At 56.9% G+C, this 27,911-nt stretch overlaps 4 protein-coding genes across 8 annotated transcripts in view; 2 read left to right on the top strand and 2 right to left on the bottom strand.

The window, feature by feature from the left end:
* Positions 1–1,413, top strand: part of NCOA1 (nuclear receptor coactivator 1) — a 176,600-nt gene extending 175,187 nt beyond the window's left edge. For 2 of the 5 annotated variants that reach the window (XM_065631318.1, XM_065631319.1), the window contains exon 22: positions 85–1,413. In XM_065631318.1, the coding sequence (XP_065487390.1) occupies positions 85–255 (171 nt within the window). In that variant the 3' untranslated portion in view covers positions 256–1,413. The remainder of the gene's footprint in view (positions 1–84) is intronic. The other 3 variants (XM_065631320.1, XM_065631322.1, XM_065631321.1) reach the window with 3 other exon arrangements.
* Positions 1,414–2,611: 1,198 nt separating this feature from the next.
* PTRHD1 (peptidyl-tRNA hydrolase domain containing 1) lies at positions 2,612–4,447 on the bottom strand. The gene is made up of 2 exons (XM_065632460.1): positions 4,234–4,447; positions 2,612–3,343 (listed from the first exon to the last, which is right to left on the bottom strand). Exons 1-2 carry the CDS (start codon positions 4,435–4,437, stop codon positions 3,173–3,175), a joined length of 375 nt encoding a protein of 124 aa, XP_065488532.1. The 5' UTR covers positions 4,438–4,447; the 3' UTR covers positions 2,612–3,172.
* A 1,171-nt stretch (positions 4,448–5,618) lies between these two features.
* On the top strand, positions 5,619–10,313 carry CENPO (centromere protein O). The gene is made up of 6 exons (XM_065631818.1): positions 5,619–5,893; positions 6,797–6,966; positions 7,341–7,452; positions 8,478–8,737; positions 9,181–9,352; positions 9,704–10,313. The coding sequence occupies exons 1-6, from the start codon at positions 5,863–5,865 to the stop codon at positions 9,826–9,828; spliced, it is 870 nt and encodes a 289-aa protein (XP_065487890.1). The 5' UTR covers positions 5,619–5,862; the 3' UTR covers positions 9,829–10,313.
* Positions 10,314–11,266: 953 nt separating this feature from the next.
* ADCY3 (adenylate cyclase 3) lies at positions 11,267–27,337 on the bottom strand. Its single transcript, XM_065631816.1, has 20 exons — positions 26,078–27,337; positions 22,676–22,825; positions 18,373–18,503; positions 17,352–17,463; positions 16,864–16,991; positions 16,535–16,693; positions 16,290–16,452; positions 16,069–16,212; positions 15,815–15,957; positions 15,576–15,737; positions 15,406–15,493; positions 15,187–15,303; positions 14,706–14,965; positions 14,539–14,620; positions 13,961–14,119; positions 13,542–13,688; positions 13,308–13,421; positions 13,110–13,236; positions 12,786–12,910; positions 11,267–12,249 (listed from the first exon to the last, which is right to left on the bottom strand). Exons 1-20 carry the CDS (start codon positions 26,750–26,752, stop codon positions 12,067–12,069), a joined length of 3,369 nt encoding a protein of 1,122 aa, XP_065487888.1. The 5' UTR covers positions 26,753–27,337; the 3' UTR covers positions 11,267–12,066.
* Between the last annotated feature and the right edge of the window lie 574 nt (positions 27,338–27,911).

The raw sequence follows: 27,911 nt of genomic DNA, 5'->3' as shown, positions 1-27,911 counted from the left end.
CGCTTCACGTAGTTCCCAGCTCCGCCGCCGCCGGCCCCTGCCCCGGCCCCGCTAAAATCCCCTCTTATTTTTTTTGTGTCCCAGCAGGTACAACAGGTTCAGGTCTTTGCCGACGTGCAGTGTACAGTGAATTTGGTAGGAGATCCCTACCTCAATCCGCCGGCTCCTCTGGGCACCCCGAAAAACGCCGCCGGGCCGCCGCCCCCGCCGCCGGGCCAGCAGAAGAGTCTCCTTCAGCAGCTACTGACTGAATAAATCGCTTTTTTCTTTTTTTTTCTTTTTTTTTTTTTTTGGTTTCTTTTTTTCGAGGAATGTGAAATTTAAATAAGAAGACGTACAGAGATATATAAATATATATATATTATATATTTTTCTGAGATTTTTGATATCTCAACCCGCAGCCATTCTTCAGCTCGTAGTGTTTGGAGCAAAAAGGGGTCTTTTTTTTCTTTTTGGTTGATTGGGGGGGAGGGTTGGGTTTTTTCCCCTTTTTTTTTTCCCTTTTCTTTCTTTTTTTCCTTTTTTCCCTTTTCCTCTTTTGATCCCCTTTCCTCTTTTTTCCTCCTTTTTTTCTCTTTTCCCCTGTTTTTCCTCCTTTTTTCCCTTTTCCCCCTTTTTTCTTCCCCCACCTTTTCCCCTTTTTTCCTATTTCCCCCTCACTTCCCCCTTTCTTTCCTTTTTCTATTTTTCCTTCCCCCTTTTCCCCTTTCCCTCTGTTTTCTTTTCCTTCCTTTTTTCTCTTATTTCCTTTTCCTATTTTTCCTTCCCCCTTTTCCCCTTTCCCTTTTTTTCCATTTTCCTTCCTTTCTCCCCTCCTTTCCCCCCTTTTTTCTTTTTTCCCCTTATTTTCCTTTTCTTATTTATTCCTTCCCCCTTTTCCCTCTTTTTTCTTCCTTCCTTCCTTCTCCTCTTTTTTCTTCCCCCCCTTATTTTCCTTTTCTTACTTTTCCTTCCCCCTTCTCCTTCTTTTTTCCTTCCTTTTCCCCTTTTCCCCCTTTATTCCTTTTCCCTCCTACTTTCCTCCACTTTTCCCTTTCCCCCCCCTTTCTTCCCTTTTTCCCCATTTTCCCCCTTTTCCTTTTTCCTTTTTTTCCCCTTTTTTTTTTTTTAAAAGCGTTGGATGTCGGCGAAGCGCCGAGGCAGGACGGTCGGTTTCTCGAGCCAAAATCACAGATGATTCTTATTTTTGTAAATCACGTCGCTGGCTTCTCAACCCGGAGGAAGGTTTCCCAGCTGGAGGAGCGCGGCGGCGGCAGGAGGAGGAGGAAGAAGACAAAAAAACTCTCAGTTTCAGCTGGATCTGTCACTGATCACGTCTCGGGGCACGGAAGGGGATCGGCGCTGGATTTCTGCGGGAAAAAGCCGTTTTTTTAATTCACGCTTCAACAACAAACAAACAAACAAACAAACAAACCCCTTCTCTCCCCTCCGCCCCCGCCCGCTTGTGCGTACAATCAGCTTTTTCTAGCAATCGTGAGTTTGTTGGTTTTAAAGAAAAAAAAAAAGAAAAAGAAAAAACAGAGTATTTTGACCCAGCATTTTTTCCATGTTTTATGCTGGTTTCAGGCCTCCGAACGAAACGGGGAGGGGGGGCTACAATGTGTATATGACAACAGCAGTAGGAAAAAAAATCTAAAAAGACATTAAAAAAAAAGTGATACAAAAAAACAACAGTTTGGGGGAAAAACTGCAATAATTTTTAGGGGGAAGGACGGGGGGAGGGCTCTGTCAATTATTGTAGATAAAATTTTCTGATTAAATATTAAATAAAATTAAGCAGTCGGTTCTTTCTGCTTTGATTGTGTTTAACAGCTGAGGTAGCTTAAACTATTTAAAATAATAATAATAAAATAATAATAATAATTGAATTCTCTGTTGGGAGATAGCTTATTTTTTTTTACCCCTCAAGCCTGTCACTGTAAATAGCTCTGAGCTCCGTATAAATTTGTTTTCTTTTAAGCTGCGGGTCGCTTTTAATATTCACTGCTGACTTTATGGGGGGCAGAGGGCGGCTATGGGGGATTTTTTCCCCCCTCTTCTCTAAAAATCGCACTGGTGCGTGGAAAAAATGTGTAGCTTTGTTGATTGACATTTGCAAGAGTTAAAGATGACCAAAAAAAAGAGAAAAAAAGGACCCGAGTTGCCAGCGAACATTTGGTTGTTTCTGTGCCGATGGCCCAAATTCACGGCCACAAAGAGCTGTTTTGTTTTCACCTGGAAAAGGGGAAATTTGGGGGGGTGGCAGCGGAATTAACAGCACGAGCAGGACGAGGAGAGGTGGGACATGCGCGCTTGTCGCTGACAATGCATTTTTTTTTAATTTAAAGTGATTTTGCTTCAAACATTTTTACTGTAAAGGAGGCAGGAGCTCCGCAGCGAGTCCCGATGCTGCCGTCTGCTGTTCGCACGGCTCCGCACAAATAAAGTCACAGACAAACCGGGCTCCCTGGAAAAAGTGACCCCAGCATGATGGAGCAGGGGGTGGAGGTGGGAGAGACGCCCCTAAAACGCACCCGCGATATTTTCAAGTGCAGCAGAAGGGAAAAAATTTGCCTGCGCTGGCAGTGAGGGGACGGCAGATTAATACAACACGCAGCTGCTTTCTGCACAGAATAACGTTTAATCTTCCCCACAACGAGCCCGTTTCACACCATGTAACATGAGTTGAAAGAAGGGAACGGAGCTGGGGAAGGGGCAGGAGCACAAGGGTGATGGGAGCGGCTGAGGGAGCTGGGGGTTCAGCTGGAGAACAGGAGCTGAGGGGAGACCTTCTGATCTCTGACCTGCCTGAAAGGAGCTTGGAGCCAGGGGGGGTCGGGCTCTGCTCCCCAGGAACAAGCGCCAGGACCAGAGGAAACGGCCTCAAGTTGCGCCAGGGGAGGCTGAGGTTGGATCTGGGGAACAATTTCTTCCCCGAAGGGCTGTGGGGCATTGGAACAGGCTGCCCAGGGCAGTGCTGGAGTCACCATCCCTGGAGGGGTTGGACAGACGGAGATGAGGTTCTCAGGGACACGGTGCAGTGCAAGTGTGAGGTTAATGGTTGGACTCGATCTTGAAGGTCTTTTCCACCCAAAACGATTCTCTGATCCTGCTGCTCTTAGCCCGGTGCTCCCAGCACACGGCAGCCTCCCCCAGCCCCTTCTCCCTATGAGAAGCAGCTGCCCGGTCACGGTCACTTGAGCAATTTAAATTTCTTCAGGTGCTGGTGCACCCGCTCCTTGGGGTAGGGCCGCAGCGCCAGGCAAGTGGCCACGTCCTCGGGCTGCTCAGTCCACACTTCATGGTCGATGTCGTGCTGCTTCAAGGTCTCTGCCAGTGCCACCAGCGCCGCCTCATCCGGAGCCTGGGGGATAAAGTCACAGAATCACAGAATGTCAGGGATTGGAAGGGACCTCGAAAGCTCATCCAGCCCAATCCCCCCGCCGGAGCAGGAACACAGATGAGGTTACACAGGAAGGTGTCCAGGCGGGTTGGAATGTCTGCAGAGAAGGAGACTCCACAACCTCCCCGGGCAGCCTGGGCCAGGCTCTAGCACCCTCACCGGGAAGAAGTTTCTTCTCATATTTAAGTGGAACCTCCTGTGTTCCAGTTTGCACCCATTGCCCCTTGTCCTATCACTGGTTGTCACCAAGAACAGCCTGGCTCCATCCTCCTGACACCCACCCTTTATATATTTATAAACATGAATGAGGTCACCCCTCAGTCTCCTCTTCTCCAGCTCAGAGCCCCAGCTCCTCAGCCTTTCCTCACACGGGAGATGCTCCACTCCCTGCAGCATCTTCGTGGCTGCGCTGGACTCTCTCCAGCAGTTCCCTGTCCTGCTGGAACCGAGGGGCCCAGAGCCGGACACAATATTCCAGACGCGGCCTCCCCAGGGCAGACAGTGAGGGGAGGGCTGCAAGGGGCGTTGGTGCCCGGACAGAAGCGAAGAAATTCCGGTTGTGCTGAGGGCGGTGGCCAGGCCGGGCGCAGGGCCACCTGCGCACACGCAGAGATTAAGGCGGGCAGTCTCTGTACTCCACATCTTATTCAAAAGGCGTTTTATTCTTGCTGCGCCACCAGCCCCTGGAAGGGCTGTGAGCCAGCAGGGGTCGGAAAACTCCCAAAACACGCGCTTTTTTAAATCATTTTTTCCGCCTGCTCAGCCCCCCGGCCCCTCAGGGCCCCGCCGCTCCCGCCCAACATGGCCGCCGCCCCGCCCTGAGCGCGCCGCTCCCGGCATGCCCCGCGCACCTCCAGCACCACGCTGCGCATGGCGCCGCCCAGCTCCAGGTAGGCGCCAGTGTCCGGGTGCTGGCGGTGCGTATGCACCGCGGCCAGCGCGGCGTGACAGGCCTGTGCCACCACCGCGCCCAGCGGCCACGACAGCGGCGGCCGGGCCAGGTCACCCCGCAGCACCACGTACTGCACCAGCGCCGCCGCTCCAGGTGCCGCCATGCTGCCGTACGGCGCCCGCAAAGCCTGCTGGGGAGAGCGGGGGGGAGGCGGGGGGGACGCGGCCGGAAGTCGGGAGGCAGCGCCGCCGCCATGTTGTTGTACGGCTAAACGTCCTTCCGGCGGCGTTGAGGCGCGCAGTTCGAGCGGCGGTTGCTGTGGTGAGTGCGGAGCCGGTGGGGAACCGGCCCGGGGGGGTCCGGCCCCTGCGCCCCCAGCCCCTCGGCGGGGTCCCCTCAAGCCCCCCGCTGCTCAGCTCCCCCATCGTCCCCGTCCCCCTCGGCGGAGACCCCGGGGGTCGCGGCCCAGCCCGGCCCGTCCGTGTGGGGAGACCCCGGGGACCCCCGTCACCCCTCAGGGCCCCCCGTCACCCCTCAGGGCCCCACGTCACCCCTCAGGGCCCCCGTCACCCCTCAGGGCCTCCTGTTCCCCCGCCCCGAGGGCTCCTGGATAGTCCTTCATCTTTAATCTTCTCGGTATCTTCCTGTCTTTTAAAAAAAAAAAAAAGTGAAAGATGTCAATGCTTCATATAAATATATAAACTGATGCGTTACTCTTAAAATCAACGTAATTTTGCAAACTTGCATTGAATAGCCTTTGTTTTTTAAAAATAGCTGTCAGTGGGAAGACCAGCCATTTAAACGAAGAAATCTATAATAAAAGGTGGCAATGGTATTATTGCAGTTTTTAATGGATTAACAGGTGTTCGGACTCATGATCGGCCAACTATTTGCCCAGCAGTAATTCTCTGACAGGTTGTTACATTTTTAGTTTGGTGTTGGGTTTTCTCTGTGTGTGGTGTGTGTGTTTGTTTGTTTGTTTGTTTTATTGCATCCTTTAGAGTAGCATTTAGGTAAAATTGGAAGCCTCCTTCAGACTTTCATGTTACTAGTTTCAGTGTTTAGGTTACTAACCCCCTGCCCAGCGCCTCCTGTCACCCCCCAGCACCTCCTGTCACCCCCCAGGTCTGTGGTGGCTCATCCTTCTGGCCGAGGCCACTCAATCTTGTCCGTGCCTTCACCCTGAGGGGTTTCTTTATGGGGCTGATGTGAAGAGTGGAGGCTAATAGAAAATGGGGGTTGGAGCTCATAGAAAATGGGGAGTTATAACGTGTCTTTTCAGTGGGATTGTCTGCGTGTGGCGCTGGACAAGGTGCCAGACCTGCCCTCGGCACTTCTTGGAGTCCTGGTGCAGCACCAGGAGGACAAGGAAGGTTCGCAAAGGAAGAGGAAGGTCCCTGGGGAGAAGAAAAATTTCTGGAGGAAGAGGAAAGCCCCCTGAGGAAGAAGAAGGTCTCTGGAAGAAGAGGAAGGTCCCCCCAAGGAAGAGCTGTCGCTGTCCCCACGTCATTTCTGCATCTCAAGTGACAGAGCCCGGCCGGGGGGGCTGACACCCACCTGCCCACTTGCAGGAGAGTGGCGAGGAAGGATGGAGGAAGGGAAAGCGCATTCACTAGGGGGTGAGCTGTGGGGTGTGGGGTGTGGGACAGCCCAGTGCAAAGTGTGTCCTGCTGCAGGAGTGAACCCTGAAAGGCTGGGGGACAGACGTGACCCCCTGGCTCGTTGAGTCCTGTCTTGAGTCGCTCTCAGCTAATTTAGGGTGTGTTTGGTTGCTTGTTCTGCTCCTCAGGAGCTCAGCTTGCTGGTGTCTGCCCTGGTGAGGCCCCATCTGGGGTTGTATGTCCAGTTCTGGGCTCCCCAGTTGAAGAAGGACAAGGAATTACTGGAGGGAGTCCAGCAGAGGGACACAAAGATGCTGAGGGGTCTGGAGCATCTTTGTGATGAGGAGACACTGAGAGAGCTGGGGCTGTTGAGCTGGAGAAGAGAAGCTGAGAGGGATCTGCTCAATGGGATCAATATCTCAGGGTGGGTGTCAGAGGATGGAGCAGACTGTTCAGTGGTGCCCAACGCCAGGGTGAGGGGCAACGGGCACAGACTGAAACACAGGAGGGTCCATGTGAACATGAGGAGAAACTTCTTTGCTGGGAGGTGCCAGAGCCTGGCCCAGGCTGCCCAGAGCGGGTGTGGAGTCTCCTTCTCTGGAGATGTTCAAACCTGCCTGGACCGACCTGTGTGATCTGCTCTGGTGACCCTGCATGAGCAGGGGGATTGGGCTTTGGGATCTCCAGAGGTCCCTTCAACCCCAACCAGGCTGGGATTCTGTGTGGGGCAGCGTTTAGGGTCTGCTGGCGTTCAGCCTCACTATTTAAAATTCCCAAAAGCTTCTTTGCCAGATGTTTGCTTGTCCTCTGCCTCTTTGAAAAGCTGTTGTAAGCGGTTTCTTTATGTATCTGCATGGAACCAGTGCAGACCGTGAACAATCGTAGCCTAGATTTTTGAGCATTTCGTGCTTTTCCTCACAGGGGTGTTCGCTCACCTGGAGATGCTGGAAGCGCGGGCTCGCGAGGCAGCCATGAAGCAAGCGGCCGCGGAGCAGCGGAAAGAGCAGCTGGCCAGGCTGGAAGCAAGAGTGCAGGAGCTGCGACAGCAGCGGGATGAGCTGCGGGCTAAAGTGGAGCTGCAGGAACAGGGGGTGAGAAAAGGCTCCCACAGAGACCTGGCAGAGGGCTCTGGTGCGCTCTGGCTCTCAGAACCTGGATTTATTGAACTTATTCATGCAGAGCCAACTCCTACGTTTAACTTTTCCCTTTTTAAGTGACGTACAGTCCTGGTGTCCCCTGTTTTCAGTACTGTGTGGTCCAGAGCTGCTGGGTCTACGTGCTTGGAGGTCGTGTGGCCACTTCTGAATTCTTCGCTTGAGTTTTTCTCCTCTCCTGTTCATTTCTCCCCTATTCTGCTTGAAACGCCGTCTCGCTTTCCCCAGAGCTGTTTATTATTTCTCGGTAGCCTGAGTGCAGGTGACACATTCATGCCAGTGGTTTCTGACCTCTCTTCTGCCTTTTGTAGCAACTTGGGAAAAGAGGAGCCATGTCAGATCCAGCACAGCACAGTGCTCAGGCTGTTTTAGAGTGGAAGATTAGAAAAGTTAAGTCCACGCTGCAGGTCTTTTACCTCACAGGTAACATCTCGAGATTTGTGTGCGCTCTGCCAACGGCTGCATTTCTGGGGTGCTAAGTTGAGGAAAATTAGCCTGATGTGAAGCGCAATGGTTTTAAAGTAAAAGAGGGGAGATTCAGGCCAGACATGAGGAAGAAATTGTTTACGCTGAGGGTGGTGAGAGCCTGACCCAGGTACCCGGAGAGGTGGTGGATGAACCATCCCTGGAGACATCCCAGGCCAGGCTGGACGGGTCTCTGAGCAACCTGAGCTGGTGCAGATGTCCCTGCCCATGGCAAGGGTGGCACTGGGGGAGCTGGGAAGGTCCCTTCAACCCAAACTATTCTGGGATTCTATGATTCCCTGTTAATGCTGCTGTTATGCTTGGAGCCTTTAGAGTCTCAAAACATCGGAAGAGCCATAACCTTATAATTCCCTGCCTTTCACAGGAGGCCTCTGGGATGTTGCAGGGTCTATTATTTACTGAACTGTATCATTCTGTTGAGGCCAAACCTCCAATCCTGGGGGCAGTTTTGGGCCCCTCGCTACAGGAAAGCCCTTGATGTGCTGGAGCGAGTTGAGAGAAGGGAATGGAGCTGGAGAAGGGGCTGGAGCACAAGTGTGATGGGAGCAGCTGAGGGAGCTGGGGGTTCAGCTGGAGAACAGGAGCTGAGGGGAGACCTTCTGATCTCTGACCTGCCTGAAAGGAGCTTGGAGCCAGGGGGGGTCGGGCTCTGCTCCCCAGGAACAAGCGCCAGGACCAGAGGAAACGGCCTCAAGTTGCGCCAGGGGAGGTTGAGGTTGGATGTGGGGAACAATTTCTTCCCCAAAGGGCTGTGGGGCATTGGAACAGGCTGCCCAGGGCAGTGCTGGAGTCACCATCCCTGGAGGGGTTGGACAGACGGGGATGAGGTTCTCGGGACACGGGGCAGTGCCAGAGGTGGGTGAACGGTTGGACTCGGTGATCTTAAGGACCTTTTCCTACCAAAATGATTCTGTGATTCTCTGATGAGAGCAGCACTGAGTAAACCCTCTCTCTCCCCCAAGGGATCAGTGGGAAGCTGACCAAGCAGGGCGTGTGTTTCTGCATCAGCACGGCTTACGAGGGCACCTACTTGGATTCCTACCACCTGGATCTGCTCACCGAGCCACAAGTGCGGATTCACCACCACTCCATTCCCATCTTCATCCCCCTGGAGCAGATCGCCAAGAAGTACTTGCAGACAGACATCAGGCGCTTCTTGTCCGTGCTGTCCGACCACCTGAACGCTTACGTAGGGAGGAGGTACCAGGCAGACCAGTTACAGGTACCGGTGGCTGTAATGGTGCTGGTCACTATCCTTTTCCCTTTGATGTACCAAGCGTTACGAGTGCTGGAGGGAATCTGGACTGTTTTCTCTCTTTGGAGCACTCACAGTTCTGCTTTTTTAGAACTTCACAAATTATTGTGTGACTATAAACTCTGTTTGTTTTGTCTGTTCTGTCAATTATCACCTACTTGGATGTCTTACTCGTTAAAAATTTACTGTCAAATGCAAAGCTGTCCTCCTCTCCGGAGGTCCCTCAGCTGAAATGTTGTAAAAAGCCCCTGGAGCACGTGGCTCAAGATGTGCCCAAGCATTATTTTATTTAAAAGTCTTTCCCACACGGCCACCCCAGAGTATAGAGACATGCTGGGCTGGAGCTCAGCGAGCTCCCCGTCCTACCCTGCTATTCTCTCTTCCTAACTTTCATGCGTTTGTCCCTCCAGGAGCACTTTTCAGATCAGATAGAAGGAACCATGCAGAGAAACTCCTTGTGTAACTTGCTGGTCTTTAATTACAACCCGTCAAGTAAAAGCGAGACCTTTCCGTTCAACGCGAGGCTGCTTTACGGAGATCTCTGTTGCAGCCTCCCCACCGAAGTCATCGTTTCCTCTGCATGTAAGTGGTCAATGATCTTGAGGGTCTCTTCCAATGAAAATGATTCTATGATTCTAAATTTCAGGTTTTTTCTGGGCTCAGAGAGCAGCTGCGTGGCTGAGGCTCCCACGTTACTGTCCTCACCCTTCAGCTGTGGGTGTTTCTTAAGGCGCTTGCGCTTTCCACAGCCATCAAATCCCGTGGGGTTTGCAGGATGCGCAGGCTTGGGAAGGAGAGAGAAGGGTTATGAGAAAAAATACTGCATGGTGAGGGCGAGCGCAAGACTCCCGAGGGATGAAAGAGAAGCCAACAGTTGTACGTACGCTGGTAAAATGGTGTTTCTTTCCCTTTTAACTATCGCTTTGTCTCCAGCGGATGCTCCTGCAGCCCTCGCAGAGACGGCAGCAGCGCACTCGGACCTGTTTCGCCGCCTGGCCCTGCACAAAGCGTTCGGCTCCTTTGGCAGCACGGGTAAACGCTTGGATGGAGCTCAGTGACCGCCCGGCCTTTCCTTGGAAACGCATCTCTCCGAGCTCCCCTGCCCACGGGGAGTCACCTCGACGGGCAAATATTCCCCGTGGCCCCATTTGGTTCTTGAAATCGATGTTTTCCTGAGACTTTGGGGGTGTCTGTTGCAGGGGATCTCTCCTCGGCGCTGTGCTGCTTCGCTTGTTCAAGCGCCGATCTCCACAGCTGCAGGAAACATCGTGCAGCTGAAATCAGAAACTGTATTTGAACTGCAAAATCTCAGTGTTTTGGGGATGACAACTTAGAGATCAGCACCGTGCACCTCAAAAAGAGGGGAGCGAGCGGAATAATCTGTGCCCTACAGCCATAAAGGACTTTGCGTCAGAAGCTGGAAGCGGCTGAGGGACGGAAGTGACACTGAACTTTCCAGAAAAGTTCCCTCGCAGCAGCGTCACCCCTGCAATTTCCTTCCCTTCAGGCATTGTGCTTCAAGTCTGGGTCAGATCTTTAAAAACTTGCTGGTTTGTAACAGTACTTCAATGACTTGTTCATTAAATAAATCAAATACAAGTTACTGAAATTGTGGTGTTTAAAAAAAATTTTCTTTTGTTTTCTCTGAGACTTATAATGTGGTTGAGTAGAACAAAATGGGGTTTAAATTACTCTCTCTATATATATATATATAAAAAATGGGGTTTAAATGACAGTATTTTCTCCTGTCTTATTTTTAAGCTGGTCCCACATGCGATGAAGCAACAGGGAAAACACTTTATAATTTTTTAAATTATTTCTGTGATCATTAGAGCTTCTTGTCCAGCTTGGACAACCTGTTTAAATGTAACCTCTGCCTTTTCGGTGTAGCGGTTCCACCTGTGCTCCAACCAAAGGCCTTTTCATCATCCCACATCACTTTTAATTCTGTGGTTGTGTTTTCTTCGGTGAAAAAAATATTTGGAAAGCGGAAAAAGTGCTGCTTGGTGCCTGGCCTGACGGCAGGCGGAGTTTGCAGAGCGCAGGTTTACGTGTAAGTCCCCACCTAACCTTGGGCAGAGCCCAGACCTTGCCGTGGAGTGAAGGTCTAGGCTAGGCTTTTGGGGGGAATTCAGCGGAAAATGGGCACTTAGGCTGCTAAAGTGCCACAGCTTGTCACTGAGGCAGTTGTCACAAAGCCAGGCTTAACCCAGGTCTTGGGCTCAACTCCCTGGTTGTGTGGGACAGAGGGAGGCAGGTCTGGGATTTAAGACTCCAGCATCACTCTGGGTTCCTGTGGGTGCTGCTTGGTGTGGATTTTATTTCCTTCCACCTGATGGGGTGGGGATTAAACTCCCGTATCACTCGTGTCACCGTTCCCAAAACCCCACATCCCCTCGCATGGATGGTCAAACCCCCCTCACCACATCCACCCCCTGCCCCAAACAAAGCAGGTGCAGAATCTGGCTGTGAAATTCAGCTGCTTCTATTCAAGAAATTAGCGGCAAAATTACACTCTGCGGGTTCCAGCCTCCCCCCTGGCCCTGGCACCATCGTGTTTTACACCCCGGTCCCCTCCTGGGCCGGTCCCTGCTCCTCCAGCAAGTGACAGTAAGTGACAGCGGTGTCCGGACAAGCGCGGGGAGGGAACAGGCACAGTTAAAAATATAAATGTCAATCTGTATCTTATATTAGATATATTTATATATCTGAAATACACAATATTGGTTCTTTTCTTCTTCCGAGGCGGCGCTGCACTCTCCATCTCTCCGATTTAACTACGGTGCTTTGTGACGAGGATGAACTTGGTACCAACAGCAAAACCCCGGATGATGCTCCTGCTTTGGAGCTCCTGGCACGCAGGAGCGACGCGGTGGCTTCCCAGCCGGCCCTGAGTTTGGATCTCCTCATGCCGAGCGCATGGTGGCCGGGGCCAGTCCATGATGCTACTTTAATGTCCGTGTTGTCCCCTCGATGGTGTCACCACCTGCCCGGTGAAGCCTGGGACACCCAGGGACAAGCAGCGTGTCCCCAGCCCCACGTCTGCGAGCTTGTGCGTGAACGTGACCGGCCGGAGGATCCCACCGGGGTGGCCTCGTGTCCCCCTCCTGCGACGGAGCGAACTCCCCAGGAGAAACCTCCGGTGTGCGAAGGGGTTGGTGTCTCGCGGTTGGTGTCTCCAGTTTGGTTTCAGATCCGGACTGCGGTGGGATGGACGTTCCCTGGTGCCGTGTGTCCCCCCCGGCTCGGTGCCAGGAGGTGGTGGCCGTGGTGGCGGGTGGGCGCGGGACCCTCGCTCACGAGCTGTCCACCACCTGATGGGGCAGGGTGACGGAGGAGCCGTTGAGGAAGGAGCCCTGCTTCTCCCGGCCCTTCAGGAAGAAGGTGAGCAGCTCCCCTTTGCCCTTGACGTAGATGGCTCCCCGGCGCACGAAGCGGAACCCGTATTCCTTCAGGATGAGGTGAGTCTCCTCCACCACCTGCAGGGACAAGAGGACGTGGTGGGATGCTGGGGGGAGCTTACCTGGCACGTGACGTGGGGAGCAGGGCCCCCCTTGTGCCACTCAGACAACAGGTCTACCCACCAGCCTGGCTCCCACCCCATTGTTTTGGGGTGCTCTTTGTTGAACATCATCTTGCCCCATCCCCAGCTTCCAGGAGCCCCTCAACCAGCTCCAACCGTCCCCGTGTGCTCCTGCCAGCACCTTCCCCCTCCCACCCAAACCTGCAGTGTTCTGAGGGCTGCAGCCCCCCCACAGCTGCACCCATGTCAGGCCAGATGTGAAATTGTTTGTGCTGAGTGGTGAGAGCCTGGCCCAGGTTGGCCAGAGAGGTGGTGGATGAAGCATCCCTGGAGACATCCCAGGCCAGGCTGGACGGGGCTCTGAGCAACCTGAGCTGGTGCAGATGTCCCTGCTCATGGCAGGGGGGGCACTGGATGAGTTTGGAAGGTCCCTTCAACCCAAACCATCCTGTGATTCTGTGATTCTACGATGGGTCCCCCTTGTCACCCCACCTGTATGTTCCCCATCACGCCGGTGGACTCCATCCTGCTGGCCACGTTCACAGTGTTGCCCCAGATGTCGTAGTGCGGCTTGCGGGCGCCGATGACACCCGCCAGCACGGCCCCTTTGTTCATGCCTGTGCAAGACGGGGAGTGGACATCACCTCCATGCCTGGTGACACGGATGGGACATCCTGGACTGCAGGAGAGTCCATCCCAGGGGTTGGGGCAATGAGGTCCCACCCCAGCCCGGCTGCTGCCCAGTGTCCCAGCACTGGTGGGGAAGGTAAGACGGGGGACACCGAGGCAGAACTTGCCCCATGCTCCCAGACTTGCCTATGCGGAGCATGAAGTTGTTGAAGGACTGGTAGTTGATGTTCATCAGCGTCACCTTCATGGCCAAGGCAAAGTCGGCCAGGTCAGCCAAGTGCTGCCAGCGCTCCTTATCTGAGAGGGTCTCCTTCTGCAAGGGCAGCACCGGTCAGCTCTGCGCACCCCTTGCCCATTGTCCCCCCCACCACAGGGACCTCTCACCTTGGTGCTGTAGCCGTTGGCGTTGGCATCGGGGGTCACTCCAGAAGCGGCCATGTAGGTGCTGCCGATGGTTTTGATTTTGGTGATGCACCGGAATTGGGGTTCGTCCAGGAGCTGAGGTGTGGAGACAAGACCCTCAGGCACCCCAGGGCCATGGCAGGTCCTTCTGCCCCCAGAAGAGAAGGTCTGGCCAAGCCCCATGCCATCCCCATGGCCGGCTCCATCCCGACTCACCGCGTCGAAGTCGGAGATGATCTCGTTGAGGAACCGCAGGCACTCGATGCCCCCGTTGTTGATGCTCTCCTCCGTGTAGAAGTCGGCGAAGTTGGGGAGGGAGGCGAACATGACACCGATCTCATCGTAGGACTGGCTGTACAGCTCCTGGGGACGAGAGGGACAGTGGCCGTGAGCTGGGGACTTGCCCACGCGAGTCACCCGCACCTCCAGCAAACCCAAACCCTCCCGTGAAACCATCATCCCTTGTCATGTGTGAAAACACGAGGGTGCTCTTCAACATCACCTTGCATGGCCAACACATCATCTTCATCCAACCAAAGGTGCTCAGCCAGAACCTATGGCAAAGCCTCCAGATCCAGAGGACCCCCCCCGCCCCAAAAAATGGAGGTAAACATCCCCTGCCAGGTGCCCCTCACCTCATCCCGCTTCTTGGAGCCCAGGAAGTGCCGGGCCACGTGCTCGGGCAGCATGTTGGTGACAAGGGCCTCGTTCCAGCGCCGCATCTCGTAGACCCGCTCCTTCTGGTCGTGGACATCGATCTTCCAGAGGAAGAGGGTCCTGGCCAGCTTCTCCACCTGGGGGTGGGGGGGACACGGCTGCACCCCCAGTTCCCACCCACCGGTGGGTCCCCTTCAGCACTGCGAGCATCCTGGTCACTGTGGGGCCGGTCTGGGCTTGGGGACAGCCTGGGAGAAGGCTCTGGGACAAGGTGAAGCCCTAACTGGGGACATGAGACCTGCTCCAAGGTGCAAACAGGACCTTCATGGGGCACACACGGGCCTGGGGGCCACCCCTAACCATGGGGGTGGGACAGAGGTGTCCCCTGCACTGCTGTGGTCCTGGAGAGCCCTTGGGTGGCCTTCCTTGGAGAAGAGCTGGAGATGCTGTTGACAGCTGGGGACAAATCCTTCTGCCTTAGAGCTTGCAAGAAATAAGGGGCTGAGAGTGAAGACGCGGAAGGGAGGGACCTTCCCGGGGTCGGGGCGTCACTCACGTGACGAGAGAAGTAGTAGAAGCTGAGCATCACGACGAAGATCATCACGGTCATGGAGTACTTGGAGGGGACCAGTGAGGACCTGCCAGCAGAAGGAGTGAGGTGTGGTGGGTGGTGGCCGTGGCTGTGACCCCCCACGCTGTGCCCACCCCCCTGCCACCCCTTACATGCTTTGCTGGCCACGGCGGCGGTCGTACTGGTCAAAGATATGTTCCCAGGCGTAGATGTTGACGGTGCCGGTGGCCGCGGTGATGAGCACCATGAGGGTCAGCTTGACCATGTGGCTGACCTGCACCAGCATGATGGTGGCCACCAAGGCCAGCAGCGCGATGTAGCTGTAGTACTTGGGCTGCTCCCCGCAGCCACCCGGCCACGGTGGCCCCATCGTCATGTTGCTTGTCCCACCATGGTCCTGCCAGCAGCTGAGCTGGGGGCACGAGGGCAGCGTGAGGAGGGGGACGTGGGGATGGGGGTCACCTCTCCCTGGGCCGCATGGCCACCCAAAGGGACAGGGTGCTTTGCAGAGCAGGACAAGGTGACCCGACCTAAATTTCCGCCCTATAGTGCAGCCCTGCTAATTGCTTTAATGATCAATTATGGGCTGCTTGGATGGAGGCTGGAGCAGGCTCAGCCCCGCTGGTGGCTCACCATGTCCACGATGTCGGCCATGGTGACGATGACGATGGCGGCCATGGCCCAGGTGTTGCGCGCCCAGCGGGTCCTGTCGATCCAGGTGGAGAAGGTCACGAGTTTTTTGGGGAAGACCTGCAAGGAGAGGACGGTGGGGAGGGGTTCGCCCAGGCAGGACACAGCGATGAGCCACCACAATGACCCATCACCATGAGCGGTGAGCCCGTCCCGTCTCACCCGGGGGAAGATGGCAGCCAAGGAGCAGAGGGTGAGGATGAGCAGCAGGACCTCCCCCACCACGAAGGTCACGTAGTTGGCCACCAACCTGCCGAAGAGCCCAAGAGGGGACAGGTTTGAAGCCCAGCGGGGCCATAGGACCACCCATCCCCACCAGGTCCCTGCCGTACCAGGGGTCAATGAAGACCTCCACCAAGGCGGTGAAGAAGAGGACGACGCAGGAGCAGCTGAAGGCAGCTCCGCTCTGCTTCTCCTTCTCCACCGAGTAGCGCGTCTCCATTTCAGGGTCGATGAAGCGCATGGAGAGCCGGAAGGTGCTCTTCCCCTTCAGCCTGTTGGTGACACGGCCCATCAGCGCCCGGTGGCACCAGAGACCTGCCGAGCTGTGCCACCGGCCGGCGTGACTCACGCCTGGATGGACTCGCGCTCCAGCAAAGCTTCGTTGAGTAGCTTGTTGAGCTCCTGCTCGTTCTGCGAGGCGTCCATCACCCGCTCGGCCAGGTCCCGCAGGCGCAGCCGCCGCCGAGGGTTGGGGAAGGAGGGGTTCACCGCCTGCACCCGCACAACGAGGTGTCAACCAGACCACACCGGCACCGCCGGGATGTCCCACCACCCCAGCATGGCCACCAAATGCAGGTGAGATGCGCTTTGCACGGGCCGTACCTCTCCATCCTCCTCCCCACTCTCCAGGGTGCCCCTCACCCTGGCATCGGGCTCCTCGGGCTCCTCGGGGCTGAGGCTGCCGTTGAGTTCCTTGGTGTTGACCAACGGTGGGGAACCACCATGGGAAGAGGTCAGCGACAGCTTCTGCAAGGTGGGAGGCGGTGGGTGGCAGCGAGGTGTCCCCTCCGGCCCCAGCTCATCGCGGCGGCGCCGCCACTCACCACCCCGTTGATGCCGTTGCGCAGGGGCTGCTTGGGGACCACCACGAGGTAGGTGACGATGCCCTTCTCCTTCAGGTACTCGCAGCGGGTGCCACCTTCTCCCGGTTCCACCTCGAACTCGCCCTTCAGGCAATCCATGGTGCTCTGCGAAATGTGCACCCGCCTGCCGGCACCGGGTGCCAGCGTCACCCGTGGGTGCGGGACACCCCGTGTCCCCCTCCGCCTCCCCCGCAGGAGATGCTCACCCGGGGATGCCACCCGCCTCCATCTTGTTGGCCACGGTGACATCGGTGGACCACACGTCGTACTGCCAGCGCTTCTGGCCCAGCACCCCCCCCAGCACCGTCCCGCTGTGCACCCCCACCCGCATGTCCACCGCCGTCTTGGTCTTCTCCCGCACGTAGCTGGGGGGAACACAAGGATGATCTGGGGGTGACCCATCTCCATCCCAACCGCCATCATTAATCATCATCCCTCTGTATTTTAATGCATTTTACACCCCCCCCAGCCCACCAGGATGCCCAGCCCACCCTGGGGGGTGATGCTCCCCCCGCCCCGAGGACACAACCCTTACGAGATGGCCTCCACCATGGCCAAGCCCATCATGATGGAGCAGACGGCGTGGTCCTCCCGGAACTCGGGCAGCCCGCAGATGCAGTAGTAACAGTCGCCCAGGATCTTGATGCGCAGCTGGTGGTGTTTCTGGGGATGGGAGGGTGGGCGTCACCCCCAAACCCATCAGCTGGGACCCCCCCAAGCCCATCCCTCCCCCATCCTGACCTTGACCCACACAGGCGTCTCCAGCGCCTGGCGGGGACACAAATAATCGGATTTTCCATTCCCATCCCGCCTTCCCAGAGGGCTCAGCTCGGGGGGGCTCCCCCCTTTCCCAACTCTATTTTTGCAGCGCGGGGCGTCTCCCACGTCCCAGAGCGATGAACATTTTAACCTCCTCCTCCCCATCCCGGGATGCGGCTTTTGCCTGGAGCCAGGGCGGGGTGGTGGCTGAGACCTGCCAGGTGGGTTATTTTTTTGCCGGGGGGGGGACACACACACACTCACAGCTGCCAACTTGTCAAAGCGGGCGAAGAGCTCGTTGAGGAGCTTCACCAGCTCCTGGGCGCTGCAGGACGAGGAGAGCTGGGTGAAGCCCACGATGTCAGCGAAGAGGATGCTGCAGGGAGCAAGGGCGAGCGGCTCACCCCCAGTGTTGCACCCCCCTGACCCACCCCAGAATCCCCAATTCCCCTCTCGCCTTTTTCACCGGGAAAATGGATATTTTGGGACATGGCTGAAAAACGATGCTCTGCAAACCACAAAGGGGCCCCAAGCCATGGTCTAGTTTGCACAGTGCAAATGCACAGTGCAAATGCACAGTGCAAACACACGCTGCAAATACACGGTCTAAATGCAGGGTAGAAATGTACAGTCTAAATGCACGGTACAAATGCACGGTGCAAATGCATGGTGCAAATGCAGAGTCTAAATGCACAGTGCAAATGCACAATGCAAACACACGCTGCAAATACACGGTCTAAATGCAGGGTAGAAATGTACAGTCTAAATGCACGGTACAAATGCACAGTGCAAATGCACAATGCAAACGCGCAGTGCAAACACACGCTGCAAATACACGGTCTAAAGGCAGGGTAGAAATGTACAGTCTAAATGCACGGTGCAAATGCATGGTGCAAATGCCGAGTCTAAATGCACAGTGCAAATGCACAATGCAAACGCACAGTGCAAACACAATGCATGCGCTATAGTCTGAGCACTCCCCTGTCCATAGGGACAGAGAGCAGCAAAGTGACATTTCCAAGCTCCTGGGCCCTGGCTGCTGGAGTTGCTTGTTCCCAAAGGATCCCAAGGCCCAGGCAGGTCTCTGGCCCAATGTCACCCACATGTGCCCTGCAAACGATGCTCTGCAAACCACAAAGGGGCCCCAAGTCATGGTCTGGTTGGCAACCGTCCCCTCTCACTGCAAACTACCCCAATTTCTCATCTCTTTTCTAGCAGGAACTGCAAAATGCACATTTTTTGCCAAAAAAAAAAAAAAAAAAAAAGGTTTTTTTCCCCATCCTACCTGACATTCTCGTGGCGGTACATGTACATGGTGTTGAACTGCTGCATCTCCTTCTGGCTCGGGTCCTTCTTCATGTCCTTCAGCATCTCGTCGGCCACATGCTTGGGCAGGATGGAGAGCATCAGCCGCTCCTGGGGACAGCAGGGAAGGGAGATCGTCACCAGGCAAAGACAAGCCCGGGCCAAGAGCAGCGACTCATGGCGCAAGTACATAGTGCAAACACATGGTGCAAAGGCTCGGCCTAAATGCAAAGGCATGGTGCAAAGGTACAGTCTAAAACATAGAATCACAGAATCATTTTGGTTGGAAGAGACCCTCAAGATCATCCAGTCCAACCATTATACCAATGCTGGCACTAAAATACAGGGTGCAAATGCACAGTGTAAATGCACAATGCAAACGACCGTTTCAATGCCTGGTGCAAATGCACAGTGCAAACGCACAATTTAAATGGACGGTGCACATGCATGATGCAAACGCATGGTGCAAGCAAATACATGATGCAAATGCACAGTCTATGTGCACGATGCAAATGACAGCTTGTGCACGATGCAAATGACAGCTTAAACACGTGCAAATGCACATTGCAGTTACACAGTCCGAATGCACAATTTAAATGCACGGTGCATGTGCACGATGCAAACGCATAGTGCAAATACATGGTGCAAATCTACAGTCCAAATGCACAATGCAAATGACAGCGTCAATGCATGATGCAAGCGCATGGTGCAAATACACAGTGCAACAGCAGCCTTAATGTGTGGTGCAAATGCACAGTTCAAAATACAAGATGCAACTACATGGTGGAAATGCACAGTCTTAAATGCATTGTGCAAATGTACCGCGCAAATATACAATGCAGACGCACAAAGAAAACGCATGGTGCAAATACACATTGGAAATACATGGTGCAAAAGCACAATGCAAATGGCAGTTTAAATGCATGGTGCAAATGCACAGTACAAATACGTGGTGCAAACGCACAGACTAAATGCACGGTGCAAATGCACAGTGCGAATACAAAATGCAAGCGCATGACGCAAACGTACAGCGCAAACACATGCTGCAAATGCGGAGTGCAAATGCACAACGCAACCCCACGGTGCAAACACACGCTGCGTGCGCTGTGATCTGAGCATTCCACTCTCCATGGGGACAGAGAGCAGCAAAGTGACATTTCACAGAATCACGGAAACATTTTGGTTGGAAAAGACCCTCAAGATCATCGAGTCCAACCGTTCCCCCAGCCCTGGCACTGCCCCATGTCCCGAGAACCTCATCTCCGTCTGTCCAACCCCTCCAGGGATGGTGACTCCAGCACTGCCCTGGGCAGCCTGTTCCAATGCCCCACAGCCCTTTGGGGAAGAAATTGTTCCCCACATCCAACCTCAAGCTCTCCTGGCGCAACTCGAAGCCGTTTCCTCTGGTCCTGGCGCTTGTCAAGCTCCTGGGCGCTGGCTGCTGGAGCTGCCCGTCCCCAAAGGATCCCAAGGCCCAGGCAGGTCTTTGGTCCAATGTCACCCACACATGGGGACAGAATGGGTGGAACAAGCAGGCTGAGCTCGGAGCGGGGTGTCCCAGGGCACCCCGGGGAGCTGGGAGCCATCACCGCAACCCCAAACCCACACCCGCAGGTGGAGGGGATGCACCCATGGGTGCCAGGTCCCCCTTGGCCATGCTCTGCCAGGGATACCAGCTGCTGCTTTTACCATTTTCCTCCTTATTTGACAAGTTCTCACAAAGATTTTTGCAAGTGGGAACAAGTTCCAGCCAGGGGAGAGTAGGAGGGTGGCATTTTTGTGCCACCAGCCTCCCTGTCCCTGTCACCATGGGAAGGAGGGACAGTCCCACATGCTGATTTGGACACCGGCTGCGAAATTTGCTTGGTCAGCCCAGATCTGTTCTGCAGGTGCTATATGTTGCCCAGCCCCTCACCAGGAGCTTGAGAATGAAAATGCATTGGGTTGGCCAAGGGTTTATCCCGGGTAAACCTGGGACACAGTGCTGGGAGGGACCTCGGGGTCTGCACCCATGTCCCCCAACGTCTCTGTGAGCTGCCCTGGGGTGTCCTACCCCAGGGCTGAGTGAACGGACCTGGATTAAACCACGCCAGGGAGGATTTATCAATTTTAAAATGTGGTGGGTACCCCACATCCACGCACAGGACTGGACCGAGGTCACCCAGGAGGATCAAGCCCACTTGGGGACATCGCACCCGCTGCTGTCCCCGCAGCTGGAGAAAGGATAAATCTGGCCGGCTGCACGCGGGGATTTGCACTGAATGTGAGTAACTCGGTTAACGAAGCGGGTTTTCCCCCGGGACGGGGCTGTTTCTGCACGCAGCCGCGGTGGGACCGTTGCTGGAGAAACGGCGCCGTGTCCCCATCCCTGTCCCTGTCCCCAGGGGCTGCTGGCAGGGGACACACGCCGGAGCTCCCCGGCCACTCTCAGCTCCCATTAACCTCAGTCCTGCCCACGGGGCTGCTGGTTCAGCCACCACCGATGGCCTGGAGGGAGCAGGGATGGATGGACCCAGCATCGCTCTCTGCCCCCAGCGCCTCGGCCCCACGCCAGCAGCTTTTCCTGCAGGATCACGGGCTGTTTTTAGCTCAGTTCCCCAAGGAAACAGAGCTCATGTGACAATAATCCCCATGTCCCTTCCCGGATCCTTCTAAAGCCACGAGCTGGGGTCTCCAAGGCTCCCTCACCCGGAGCATCCCCCAGCCCCAGGATTCCCCCTTATCACCCAACATCCCCCCAAATCCAACCCCTTAGGAGCCATCGGAGCGTCCCCCCAGGTTTTGCAGCAAAGAGCACGTTGGTGGCACTGACCCGGCCCCACCACGTGTCTCTTGTTGCCGTTGGGAGCAAATTGCTGGCAGTGGATCCACCAGATAAGAGATGGGAGACGGGGGAGAGGCCCCAGATAAGGTGCTAAAATTAGCCCGGCTTGTCACCCAACAGGGCTCTGGAACGGCTGCACCGCGACACCGGGTCCCCTCTGGCTGCTCCTCTTGCCGATGGGGACCTGGCCGGGGATGGGGACCTGGCCGGGGATGGGGACCTGCCACGTGGCTGCACCTGGGGACCCGCAATGTGATTGTGCATGGGGACAGGGACCTGCCACGTGGCCCTGCCAAGGGACCTGATGTGTGGCTGCACCCGGGGACCTGCCACGCTGCCATCCAGCCAGAGCTGGCCAGGCTGACGGGGCAGAGAAGAACCTGGTGAAGTTCAACGAGGGCAAGTGCAGGGTCCTGCAGCTGGGGAGGAACAACCCCAGGCACCAGTGCAGGTTGGGGCTGAGCTGCTGGAAAGCAGCTCTGCAGAGAAGGACCTGGGAGTTCTGGGGGACAACAGGTTGGCCATGAGCCAACAACGTGCCCTGTGGCCAAGAGGCCAATGGGACCTGGGGTGCATGAGGAAGAGTGTGAGCAGCAGGGGGAGGGAGGTTGTTCCTCCCGCTCTGCTCTGCCCTGGGGAGGCCCCATCTGCAGTTGTGTGTCCAGTTCTGGGCTCCCCAGTTGAAGAAGGACAAGGAATTACTGGAGGGAGTCCAGCGGAGGGACACAAAGATGCTGAGGGGTCTGGAGCATCTTTGTGATGAGGAGACACTGAGAGAGCTGGGGCTGTTGAGCTGGAGAAGAGAAGCTGAGAGGGATCTGATCAATGGGATCAATATCTCAGGGTGGGTGTCAGAGGATGGACCAGACTCTGTTCAGTGGTGCCCAACGGCAGGGTGAGGGGCAACGGGCACAGACTGAAACACAGGAGGGTCCATGTGAACATGAGGAGAAACTTCTTTGCTGGGAGGTGCCAGAGCCTGGCCCAGGCTGCCCAGAGCGGCTGTGGAGTCTCCTTCTCTGAGACATTCAAACCCCCTGGACCGACCTGTGTGATCTGCTCTGGTGACCCTGCGTGAGCAGGTGGGTTGGACTGGGGGATCTCCAGAGGTCCCTTCACCCCCAGCCAGGCTGGGGTTCTGTGGTCCCACCAAGGGACCTGCCATACAGCTGCTCCTGGGGACCTGCTACAGGTCTGCACTGGGGCTGGGGACAGCCTGGTGGTGGCCGTGGCAGGATCTGGGAGAGGATGGACACACACGGAACATCCCCAAGCTGAGCACAGGGTGCAAAGCTGCGAATGCACCTCCCACCTTGGCTCCTCCTGTCCCCATCGCCGCCCACCACGGTCCCTCCACACCGCGCAGGGTGGGCGCCGTGTCCACGTCCCAAAGCCACGCCGCTGTCCCGTCGCCATCCCCTGTCCCCGCGCTGTCCCCGAGCCCAGCGGTGGCTCCTACCTGCTGCTGGCTCTGCTCCTCCAGGTTGAGCTTGACCTCCAGGGACTGGCGCGCCTCCAGGAAGGCTTTGCGGTGCTTGCGGTCCGCCATGTAGTAGGACATGGTGCCCACCGTGATGGCACAAAGGTAGATGGCAACGTTGGACAGGATCTGTGGGGACAGAGGAAAGGAGACAAGGGGTGAGCGGAGACACTGAGAAGCCCCCGGGGACGGTGCCAGGGTCACCGCAAGTCCTGGTTTGGATGAGAGTGGAAAAAAAATATTCAAGTGGTGGAGAAGGATTTAAAATACAGCCTGGGGATAAAGCACCGAGCCATGGTCACCGTCAGCTGCTGGGGGGACTCACTGGGGACCAAGGGGACAATCCCACAGCCACCGTTATCTGCTGGGGGGACTCAATGGGGACCATCCCAGTGGCTCTGCAGGAGGGATCCAGCCGGGGAATCACACCCCGAGCACCCCAGGAGCCCTTGTGGTCCCCGGTGGGTGACGCCACTTCATTAAAACTTGCAGAGATGTTTTGGAAAAAGGCAGCAGGTCGGCAGGGACCGGGCGCAACCGCAGGGGACGGTGATGCTGCAGGCGAGCGGCTCACGTGCCACCCGCTCCCGTCCCCCCGCCATGGGAATCGCAGCCCTTTGTGCAGAGGAAGCGAATAAAAACACAGCCAAACTCTAAAACCATGTATTCATGCACGCTCCTGCCCCTCTGCATCCCTCTCAATGGCACGGAGCCACCTCTGGGCTCTTCTCCATCGGGGTTGTGCCACTGCGCTCAGCATCTTTGTCCCGTCCCCAGTTCCCCAGTATAGACCTTGTCCCCTCCTTGGTACCAACTTTGTCCCCTCCCTTGTTCCTGTATCTCAGCCTGGTCAGAGGAAAACCCCAAAGTGACCCTGGTCCCTGGGTGTCCCTGTCCTTGGAGGTTTTACCACCCAACAGCAGCCTGGTCTCATCACATGGAGATAGGGAGCAGCTACCAAACCCTTCCATGCAGGGGGAAACTGAGGCACTGATGAAACAGGCCTGGTGCAGCAATAAATACAGGACCCCCAGCTGGTGCCCCAGGGCCTGATCCTGCCCCAGGTCCCACCACCGCAGCGGGGGGATCCCCGGGAACCCCCCGCACCCACAGCGCGGCAGGCGGCGAGCGAGGAGCCGGAAAAACCCCCAAAACAAGCAGCCACTTGCTATTTTTAACCAGCCTCTTGGGTTGTCATGACAACGGGCCATTTTCCCAGGGCTGGATGGGGATGGGGCAGCTCAGGGGGGCCACTGGAAACCCCGGGGACACGCTGGTCGATGCAGCCGTGGCCCACGCTGAGCATCTTCCAGCTGCATTCCGCAGCCGTGCAGTGGATGCTCAGCCCCAAAATCCTCCCTCAAAACCCTCCCCCAGCACATGCCCACATGCCTTGAGCTGCAAAACACCTCCTGGCACCCCAAACACCGACACGGAGGAGACCCCGCTGCCGGCACGGTCACTGGTTATTATTTGCACTCAGTAATTTGGGGGGAGCGAGAGCAAGACACGTGCAGCGTGGCCGGCGGAATGAGCCTCATCCCTCCTTCCCCATCCAGGAAAGATCCTGCTGGGATCCCATCCAAACCAGGACCGGGTTGTCAGCCGAGCCTGAGGATGTTTTGCAGCTGCTTTGTGCACAAACCACAGCAGAAACGGCCTCAAAAGCCACCGAACCCCAACAATTCAGCTTTCGCTGGCAGGAGCTGCCAGCATCTCGCATGAACCCCCTCGGTCCGCGCCAGCCCCGCTCCAGCGACAATCCTATTAATAGCGGTGCCCTCCGGGCTATAATAATAATAATAATAATAATAATAATAATAATAAAGCATCTGATGTTTATTTCTGGACATAATGTTCCTCCGTTTTTTGCGGCAGGCAGAGGCTGAGGCATGCAGCGTTGCCAAGGTTTTGCCGGCCCCGGACTCTCCGTGCCGCGGCAATGATTAACGCGGCGGTGACGGCGACGCATGCCCACTGCCGGACACGCGCCCCCTCACTTTCCATGCACCGGGGCTGGTGGCAGCGAGAGGTTTTCATGGCTTTGCACCGGCCACGTGTAGCGTTTACATCCCGGGTGGGGAGTAAAAACTGGGAAAGCTGCTGCTGCACGGGGATTTCTCCTCCAAATGGGCACTGCTGGGAGGGCACCCACGGCGTCATCCCAGCACCCAGCCTGGCACGCTCCAGAAATTGCGCCCAAAAAGTGCTTTTCTTTGCAAAACCCCATGTGACACCAGATGTCCCAGCCCCAAACGACACGCCTCAGAGACGGGGAAAAAAAAACCAGTATTTTGGGGCTTTTTGGTGAGCAGGCTCCATTTTCCAAACTCCTGGTGCGACCACAGGCTTGACGCTCCCAAAACTTCCCAAAAAGTGAATAAATACGCCTCATTTCCTTTCCTGTTTAGGCTGGGAGCAGCTGGAGGTCTCCTGGGACCTGACCCAGAGCATCCCCAATTCCCACAGCATCCTCCCACGGAGCCCACGCCATCACGGGCACAGCGGATGCTTCCAGTGGGATTTTCTCCTCTGCCATCAGCAGCCGCCAACACGAGTTCTCAGCTCAGGCTTTTTTCCTTTTTCCCCCCACCCTGGCCATGGAAAGGCTCCCCAGATCGATGGGGACATTGGTGGGAGGAAAGGCACACGGCCAAGCTGTGAAACACACTGATCTAGGGAATAAAAAGAGGTTTTAGCTGCTCCAGGCGGGTATTTCCCAGGCAATATTAAGAACCTGACGGGCCAGGGACCGCTCTCCCCCCGACCGACCCCCACGTCCCCTCTTTTGCTGTGTATGTGAATGGGTGGCCCGTCCTCAGGGCCACGTTTGGGCTTGGGGATGCTGTTTTTCCAGCTTTGCTGGTGCAGAAAATCACCCCAAAGAGTCCTCGGGCTCTGGCCCGGGCGCGGGGCTGGTGATGGGAAAGCGCCGGTGCCTGTTTGTTTGCCAGCCCGGAAGCTGGGATCCTGCCACATTCCTGCTCAAAATGGCCATTTTTGGCCATTTTTGCGGTTCAAAGGCAAGTCGGCACAAGCAAAGCTGCTGGGCAGGGTGGGTGGGGGAGCCTGCAGCCCCCCCGTGCCTCAGTTTCCCCAGCAGCCCAACCGCAGCCGGTGTGCCCATGGTGGCTCCTGGGAATGGACCCATGGCCATGTGCATGGGTGGGTGCTCCCGCACTCCCCAGCACCCCGGTGTTTTGGGGAGCCCCCTGCTCCCAGCAAACACCACAATCAGCTCGCAGGGTGCGGATCAAACCCAGCTTTAGGCTCAGGGCATTAGGACAGGGACAGTAACTCGCGGAAACACCAAACAGAGGTGATTTGCCCATCACTCCCCGCCACCCCGGGGGTCCCCGTGTCCCGTCGCCAGCCCCGTACCTGTCTCAGCAGCGTCCCCTCGTCCAGGGCGTCCTGCTGCTGCTGGGCGACGGTGACACCGAGCACCAGCGTGTGGATGCCGCAGGAGACGGCGGTGATGAGCACGATGGGCGCCAGGCGCAGCGGCAGGGTGATGAAGAAGGAGAAGACGAAGAACGCTTGCCAACCCACCGTGTCGCTGGCCTCGGGCGAGCGGGAGAAGTTGAGCCCCAAGTAGCAGAAGATTTGGGCCAAGATGAGGACCCAGAGGACGTAAGGCAGGAACCTGCGGGTCACCCGCTCGGGAAGCAGCCGGTACTTGCAGAGGATGAAGAGCAAGACGTGGGCGACCAGCCCGGCCGCCGCCGCCAGCACCGGGGCCAGTTTATCGGCGCTGTAAACCACGGCGCACATGACGAGGACGTAGCAGTCGAAGAGGGCGGCGAAGACCACCAGCACCAGGAGGGTTTCGTGGCGTTGACGGCGGAAATAAGTCTGGTAGAGGTTCTCCAGGGACTCGGGAGCGAAGGTGAGGCGCATGAAGCGGGGCAGGCAGAGGCAGGGGCCCGAGCTGCGCACCGTCACCTCGTGGGTCCGACCCACGCCGTGCTCGGGGTCCGACGGCAGGCTCACCGAGTAGTCGGCAGAGTACTCGGCCGAGCACTCGGGCTCCGAAAAGTCCCTGTTCCTGGGCATCGCGGCACCTGTCCCTGCTCCGGCCCTGCAGAAACGCCGCGGTCCCCCGCGTCCCGATGCTCAGCGGGGCATCACCCACAGCATCCCCCTGGAACCGCGAGGCTTCTCCCCTTCTCCCGCAGCCGTAGCCCCAAATCCGGCTGCGTGCCGAGGAGCGGCCGAAGGAGAGAAAAAGGGAATAAGGATAAACCAAGGCCGGCGTGGCGTGGGGAGGCCGGGAGCCCAGCGATCCCCGCCAGCTCTCCCTCCCCAGCCCTTGCGCACTTGCCAGGTTGCAACCGAAACGTGGCGGAGCCAGAAAGATGTCGCGATGCCTCCCCGCTCCTCCTTCGAGGGCAGCCGCTTCGGGGGGCGATCCCCCCCGTTCCCCCTCTTTTTCCCCCTTTCCCAGCCGCTCCGTTCCACGGGGGTGGATGGAGAAGGACCGGGGGCGGTGGTGCTGGGGGGGGGGCGAAGATCCCACCTGTCGCAGCCCGGGGAACGATGCGTTTCGCCTCCCCCGGTCGCCGGCAGCATCCTCCGGTGCCCGGAGCGCCTCCCCCGCTCCCTACGGCCGGGGCCGCCCCGTCCCGCCGCCCCCGCCGCCTCCCCGGGGCCGGGGCTGAAGCAGCGGCGGCTCCGGGGCCATGGCAGCGGCTCCGGGGGTGGCGGGGGGGTGCAGCGGGCAGGGCTTCCCCGGGGCCGGGCACCCACCGCCGGCTGCGCCGGTACCGGCGCGTCCCGGGGCGTCTCCGCCCCCCGTAACCCTTTCGGTGCCGGCGGCTGGTTTGGCGCCGCTCCCTCGGTCCCAGTGCTGCTTTCCTGCTCCCCACGCCATCCTCACCATCACCCCGTTCTCCCCCACCCGGCAGCTCGCAGCCCCCACGTACCTTGAACCAGCGGCCTCGCTGGGCGCCAGTGATCCCAGTCCCAGGGGGTGAGGGGGGTGCTGGGACATACACCCTCTGCACCCAAATAACCTGCCAGCCTAACTCACCCCGTGGTCCTCCCTGAGGTCACAGCCACCAGTTGGAACAGAGAAACCAAAGGTTTCTCCCCCAGCACATCCCCCTTTGCCTACGCTGCCCAAATCACAGAAACATTTTGGTTGGAATAGACCCTCAAGATCACCGAGTCCAACCGTTCCCCCAGCCCTGGCACTGCCCCATGTCCCTGAGAA

Source organism: Caloenas nicobarica, chromosome 3 (genome assembly GCF_036013445.1).
Source record: "Caloenas nicobarica isolate bCalNic1 chromosome 3, bCalNic1.hap1, whole genome shotgun sequence".
Classification (NCBI taxonomy): domain Eukaryota; kingdom Metazoa; phylum Chordata; class Aves; order Columbiformes; family Columbidae; genus Caloenas; species Caloenas nicobarica.
Note: the sequence above shows the minus strand (reverse complement) of the source record. Positions and strands in the feature narration are given on the sequence as shown.

Coding starts and splice junctions, on each gene's coding strand:
- PTRHD1 (XM_065632460.1), bottom strand. CDS start 4,437: ATGGCGGCACCTGGAGCGGCGGCGCTGGTGCAGTACGTGGTGCTGCGG. Junction 3,344..4,233: donor TGCGCAGCGTGGTGCTGGAG/GTGCGCGGGGCA, acceptor TTTATCCCCCAG/GCTCCGGATGAGGCGGCGCT.
- CENPO (XM_065631818.1), top strand. CDS start 5,863: ATGGAGGAAGGGAAAGCGCATTCACTAGGGG. Junction 8,738..9,180: donor ACCAGGCAGACCAGTTACAG/GTACCGGTGGCT, acceptor TTGTCCCTCCAG/GAGCACTTTTCAGATCAGAT. Junction 9,353..9,703: donor AGTCATCGTTTCCTCTGCAT/GTAAGTGGTCAA, acceptor CTTTGTCTCCAG/CGGATGCTCCTGCAGCCCTC.
- ADCY3 (XM_065631816.1), bottom strand. CDS start 26,752: ATGCCCAGGAACAGGGACTTTTCGGAGCCCGAGTGCTCGGCCGAGTAC. Junction 16,453..16,534: donor GAGGCGGGTGGCATCCCCGG/GTGAGCATCTCC, acceptor CGGTGCCGGCAG/GCGGGTGCACATTTCGCAGA. Junction 15,958..16,068: donor GTGGGGAGGAGGATGGAGAG/GTACGGCCCGTG, acceptor GTGCGGGTGCAG/GCGGTGAACCCCTCCTTCCC.